General features: G+C 41.2%; 1 protein-coding gene across 3 annotated transcripts in view; it reads right to left on the bottom strand.

Moving 5' to 3' along the window:
* Window positions 1-2734: 2734 nt before the first annotated feature.
* Window positions 2735-6497, bottom strand: part of mindy2 (MINDY lysine 48 deubiquitinase 2) — a 22221-nt gene continuing 18458 nt past the window's right edge. The window contains exons 7-9 of one of the 3 annotated variants that reach the window (XM_005741631.1): window positions 5814-5987; window positions 4726-4917; window positions 2735-2922 (exon numbers count right to left, since the gene is read on the bottom strand). In XM_005741631.1, the coding sequence (XP_005741688.1) occupies window positions 2737-2922; window positions 4726-4917; window positions 5814-5987 (552 nt within the window). In that variant the 3' untranslated portion in view covers window positions 2735-2736. Of the gene's footprint in view, window positions 2926-4725; window positions 4918-5795; window positions 5988-6497 lie in introns of those variants that run through there. The other 2 variants (XM_005741630.1, XM_013913042.1) reach the window with 2 other exon arrangements.

The following is a 6497-nucleotide window of genomic DNA, read 5'->3' on the forward strand; positions in this document are numbered from 1 at the left end:
TTTAATCAGCATGTTGTTGATGGGCCAAGACAGGGTGAAAAAAAATAATCAGAAAGCCTCCCCTCTATCTTCTTAAAGAGAAATTTTGATTACTTTATTACTTTAAGGTGCATGAAAAAAAAATCTGCAAAGAAGTAACAATGTTCCTTAACCCTGTTCAGCGAGGTCTTTATTTTTCACCAGGACCTGCCAGTCCATTGCTTTTTACTGTTATTTGAATGAATTCAGCTGTCAATAACAGTGTTAGTGTCAAGTCCTTCAAAGTGTCCTAATAGTTGTGTGGTGTGTACATATAACGGATGCTTAAAAGTTGCGACTGAGATAGTGACTTCAGGCCGAGGAACCGTGTCATTAGAAACATTAACATCTGAAAAGACACCCGAGGATATGTCCCATCAAAAAAGGCCTGAGAGAAGTTCTGACGTTTACGTGAAAAATGTATGGATTGTCTCATTCTAGTAATACGCCTGTTTCCTTTTGTCCTATAAAATATGCTGAAATGCTGTAAGGCGTTATATATTCAACTGTAGTTATGTATATATATATACAAAACATAGCCTTGCTAGGGCCAAAGAAACAAATGGGGAGCACAAACTCCAGCCATCACACAAAGCTCGTAAGAAAGGTTTCCCACACAGTAGGTAGCCTGCTGTCCTGACAGAGAATTTTCTTCTCACTCAACAAAATAATGGAGACCACTTTACAAGCGCTGCAAAGACCTCCTACGCCAACTGTCTCCCTCAGTCTCTAGCAGAAGGCTCGAGTCAAGGCATCCGACTGGAATGTGTAGATAGAAAAAGTTTGTCAGGAGGCAGTCCCATGGTACAATAATGGCACAAACCACTAGCTAAATTATAAGAATGGGTTAGATAAATATGTACATCATGTGTCTGCATGCGCAGCGCCGCAGTGAAAATGCACAAAAGTTTAAAGGTGATACCACAGAATTTCCTACAACCTCCAAAGACAGCTCTGTCTGCGAACTTTGGGCCTGATTGTTCATAAATATCTGATAAAATTAGTCTTCTCTGAAGCTGACTAAGAAGGGGCTAGGAAAGGGAGAACTGTGGAGAACAATGGGAGAAAAATTCAAAGCAGAAAATGATCTTGTAGAGCCTGATATATACAGATACCGATATTTGATTTAAAAATCTGATTTTATAATAAATTAGCCACAACAGATTTCCGTAACATTTGTTATTTTTTAGTTTTATTTTCATTTTCTCGTTTATGGTCGACTCTGCTCGGATTAGCCGGCAGTCGTTTGGGTTCCAAACACTAATGTTGCCAACAAGGAAGTTGCAAAGTGCCCTCTGGTGGACAAAGTATGCAACATCAACACTCATAAAATAGCTGAAGGGTGTTTCTCCCATCTCTTCTTTACTTTATTAGTTTACATTTATTGGCCACTATGATTGCCGATATTGACAAACTGTCAAATGGCTAATATCATAGGATACTATCGGCCTGCTGTTAAATCTGACTCTATTATATTGTATATCCTGATGTCACATATTTGGAGTCCAATTTATATGTTAATAAAAGGACCTCCGTTGTTCAAAGAAATGTGTGTGGATTACTGAACTCAAAGCCCTGATTCTAACAGTGTCTCCACACACACAGACACACACGCTCTACAGGAAGCTGTCAGAACAGACTTTCAAACTACCGCTCACTCTAAACTAGGTGCCATCGAACGCAAACCTAATCTGCCGAAAGATAGGCGCGTCTCAGAAACATCAGATTCAGACATAACGTGCCAACGTAATCTTCAGTTTTCCTGTCCCAAATCTTGTTTTTATGAAACAGAATCATTACAAAAAAGACACAAAATGTCCCAAATGTGTAGCTTAACTGATGCAGCATACAAAAAAAAAAAAAAAAAAAAGCAATCTTGTTACATCAGTGATGCTCAGTAAATGACACATTTATACCAAAGTAGCACACGTTTACTGCACATACACATTCAGACAGAGCAGAATACATCACTGCCATACTCTGGTAAGGCAAATCTGAACAGGGCAAGCTGTGATGAGTGTTGCAACATAGCTACAGTATCTGGCAGCTAATTAACCCTTAGTATGTAGTGTTTCAGAGGGGACACGAGTGGCGTTACATCGACTTCCCTTTAGACTGCGAGAAAAGGAACAAAAAAAAAACAAAAAACATAGAACCTCTCCCAAAGCTACAGGTTACTCAGATAAATAAAATGTGAATGTTGGCATCAATGGCTATATATGTTTTGTAAATATTGACGCATACAAAAAAGCTTATAAGCTGCACTACTGAAAAAAATGACCAAAGTGAGTTAAGTTTTGTAAAAGAAGAGAATGTGAGAGGGTGAGATTTTGTTTCTTCGGATTATGTCGTTGGCTATAAAATACACCATCCCCAGGTAAACTTGACCCCCCTCCCTCCCTTCACAAATATAGTGTGCAACTTGTAACAAAGTTTGGCGGACTCTAAGAAAGAGAAGGGGTAGTAGTTGTTGTTTTGCCCCTTCCTCTGATGTCCAGGTTCCACTGAGGATAGAGGATAGCAGGCACCAGTGGTTTGGGAACAGCAAATCCTCTGTTAGTCACATCTCTCCTCAATCGTCTCCTTCCCTTGTTTGCCATCAAGTGGGGGCTGTGCGTTGTGTGTGTCCAGTCCATGGAGAAAAAACTCTGTCCCCTTTCTCACAGATAAGCAAATGCACAAAACACTCACATGCACACTCACGCAGACAGCTATATGTTACAAAATAACACATTTGTCTTTATCTTTTGATTCTTTCTTGTTTTTACGCTCCCCACTAGATGACTGTTTCCCCGGGCTGGGTGTGGCTCCAGCCGGTGCTGCTACGCCACCGCTGGCTGCTGCTCCCCCTGCTCCTGGACCACCTCTGTCCGTCTCGGCCCCCTCGGCAGCATCCTGCTGGCCCTCCTTCCCGAACAGGACAGCAAAAGAGTAGAAATTTACAGCTTTGTTTGTATTTGTTGAAAAACTGTGGCAAGAAATGATCAACCAAAAATTAATCTCTCTCTGGAATTAATTACACAGACTTTGAGAGGTAAACTAAAGCTATTTCACACATGCACTGCAGTCCTGAACGTTAACAGGCAGGTGATCATGAGAATGCAAACACATGACGCATTCAGGTTGAACGTGGTCGCTCTGTGAGCTCTTTCAAGTCTGTAATTCGCACTGATGTGAGAATAATCATACAGTACGGTGCATTTACCACCAGATACAGGACACAAAGACAAACACCATCCACACCTAACCCATGCAGACAGATCCCTAAAGTAAAACATATTTAGAATTTAAGATGACCTATTCTGTTTGATTTTCATTTTATGACATATTGACTTCATATTGAACACATAGTATGAATGTGTTTAATGCTGTGTGGTAAACATGGGAAAATTATCATAATCTGATTGTCCTGACACCCTGCAGGACGTTAAGACGTGTCCTCATGAAACTTTGGTCATGTGTGTCAGTGTTACTTACGGCAAGAGTGATTCACAGTAATTACCTCAGCCAAGGAGGTACTTGGTAGCGTGTATGAACATAATAGCTTAAAAAGATTTGAATGAATTCTGATCAATCTTTTTAGTGGTGTACGGGGGTGGGGTGGGGTGGGGGGTGGGTCGCAATCCATTAATAGTTGGCTTACACCCACCAAGGTTTTCAAGGTCAACTTCATAATTTGATTGGTTGAAAACTGAGAAAAAGCCTTAGAAACTGTGATTCTTACAAGTGTGTGTCTTGTCAACATATAGCAATCTATTATATATCACACTTGACCTCTGACCTCTCCTTCAAAGTGAATAGATTGATCTGATGGTCAAAGTAGTAATGATATATAGAGTTATTTAAAACTGCATCTCTTACTGCAATTGTTTGTATTAATGACATATAGGCACACTGGGAATGTTAGATGGGTATATCATGTACTTTGGACCTCTGACCTCGTCTTCAACATTTCTGAAATGATACTGATATATGGAGATTTTAAATATCACATCATTTACATCCAAATATTATGCCAGATTTGGCTAATTTCACTTTTACATTTTACTTTACACTCTCTTTCCTTCCAGAACGTTATATCTGCTTTTTTTGTAAAACAGTCAATTGAAAATTCGTGAATAACAACAACAAAAATGTGAATTTTTAGACAAAGACGGGCGAGGCTGAGATGGTTTGGACATGTGCAGAGCAGGGATAGGGGATATTTTCAACAAAGGATGTAGAAGATGGAGCTGCCAGGCTGGAGGACAAGAGAAAAGAGCACAGGGAAGATAAATGGATGCAATGAAGGAGCACATGCAGAGGGTTGGTGATAGAAGAGGATGCTAGGGATAGGGTGTGATGGAGAGAGATGCTCCACTTGGGCGACCCCTAAAAGGAGCAGCCGGAAGAAAAATGTAAAAAAGGAGAAAAGCTGTATAAAGAAACTGATGTGAATAAAACTGAAGAGTTTTACTTTTATCTCCTGTTCTCGGTTTTATTTCTTTTTGTCCACTTTCTGAATTTTATACTCTGCTCACACAAATTAAGGAGAAAAAGGATGATTATTTGCTATCACCTTCCCCTTTTCATCATCAGTTCCTCCTTTGTAATTCCGCTCTCTGATGCAGACATCTTTCCGTTTCCAAAAGGCAAACTTTACCCTCCGTGGTTCATAAAATTACCTCCTTTCTTACCTGCTATCTCCCTATCTCCCACCCTCCCTACCTGTGCGTGTGCTGCTGCTGCCACCGCCGCCTGCTCCTGCTCTTGCTCCTGGTAGTACTGGGAAGCTCGTCGGTCCTCTTCCTCCTGAAGCTTTTTCGCCAACTCTAGATCACTGATGCCTTCTGGGAGTTGTTCCCACTGTAAGTCCTGGCTTTGCTGCTCCTGCTGCAGTGACAGCGCCATCAGATAATCCTGATAACAGACATGAACACACATATAAAGGTGGAGAAAGAATCACCTATGAGCAAATCTATCACTGCAACGCTTAAATCCATCAAATACTGTGTTATGGTTATTGAACAGTTGGTCACAAGCCTCAAGTTTTTCCTTATTCGGAGAAGCAACCGTGTCTGTCGTCTACTTTGTCAGAGTGCATTAACTAAAGTGTTTCCTTGTCTATGCTATGCACAGTGTCGCTGTAAAGATGGGGAATTTTTTTCTTCATCTAACTGAAGTCATGAGTCGTCCATAAAATACAGTTTTCTTACAAAACCAGTTTTGCTGATAAGGAGTGCTAGACCTGAGTAAGCAAGAAGAATAAAAAGTAATAGCCCCTCTGTTCATGTCTCATTGGTGCATGTGTGGGAGCGAGGCAGAAAATCTGTGTTCAATCTATTTTGGTCCACCGAGAAGAAGACAGCTGTGAAACAGGTAAAAGAGCATCACAGACAAACACAATGCATTGATAGGGACCACAGTGAAGCATGCATTAGAGGGGGGCAAGGTGCCATGCAGCCTTGCCCGGTGCTATTCAGGCTGCCCTGTATGTGATTTGCACTGGGAGCTACAACACATTTATTATTTAAGAAGTTTCCATTATATTTTTTTTTTAGCCTGGGTTGACGCAGAGTTTATTTCTTTGGCTTCATTTCCCGTGTCTATTCACTTCGATAATTCTGTGTCTCATGGGAACTGGTGTTGTGTTTCATTGAGGCCAATGCTTTAAAGCAGCTAAAAACAACAACAACCCCAAAACGTTACTTTGTGTCACACTGATGGTGTGAAAAGCACAACACATTTAAACACATCACGGTCTGGACGGGAATTGTTACTGGTTCTGCTAGTCTTGCCTGCATCAGTGCTCAGACCTGGTCTATCTGATCCTGCTGGCCACGGTATACAGTCTCTGGATCAGAAGGAGGCCGCAACCTGAACTCCGAATCGCAGAAATTGCCGTCGCCGTCGACGTTGTGCAGACTTTCCCAGACAACCTTCTCCTCCGTCAGGAAACCTTGGTCTGTAACCAGAAGGTACAGCTGGCCCTGGGAAACAACACACACAGATTACACACATCTTATCAGTGTATACAAACATGCTGTTAGTACAATGTGTATTTGTTATTACCACAAAGGAGGTGAAGGACTTTCAAAGGTTATTTGTCAGATTTGGTCAATGTGATAGCGCTGAAGGTCAAAGTAAACAGTCTCAGTTCCAGAATTTATCAGCTTTGTGGAGCCAGAGATTATCGTCTACCATTTTCTATTTTCATCATTTATATGATCATTATTAATAATACATGCCAATGCCACAATATTAGTTGGTCTGTTGGTGGTGTTGGCAAACTGATTTACAGGACTCAGGACAAGGATGGGTACCGATGTCCGTTGCCATTATGGCACCGGTTCTGACATAAACGGTAGTAACCAGACCGAAAAGCAGCGCACATTTCGGTGCTTTTTTTTTCTCCCCGAGATGTCATACACTTTGGATTCTAGCCGATCATTTTACCTTTCCAAGTACAGTAGGCGGGCCCAGGTACGTACGTTCTTTTA

Source organism: Pundamilia nyererei, unplaced genomic scaffold (genome assembly GCF_000239375.1).
Source record: "Pundamilia nyererei isolate P.nyererei 1_Seehausen unplaced genomic scaffold, PunNye1.0 scaffold00112, whole genome shotgun sequence".
NCBI lineage: Eukaryota > Metazoa > Chordata > Actinopteri > Cichliformes > Cichlidae > Pundamilia > Pundamilia nyererei.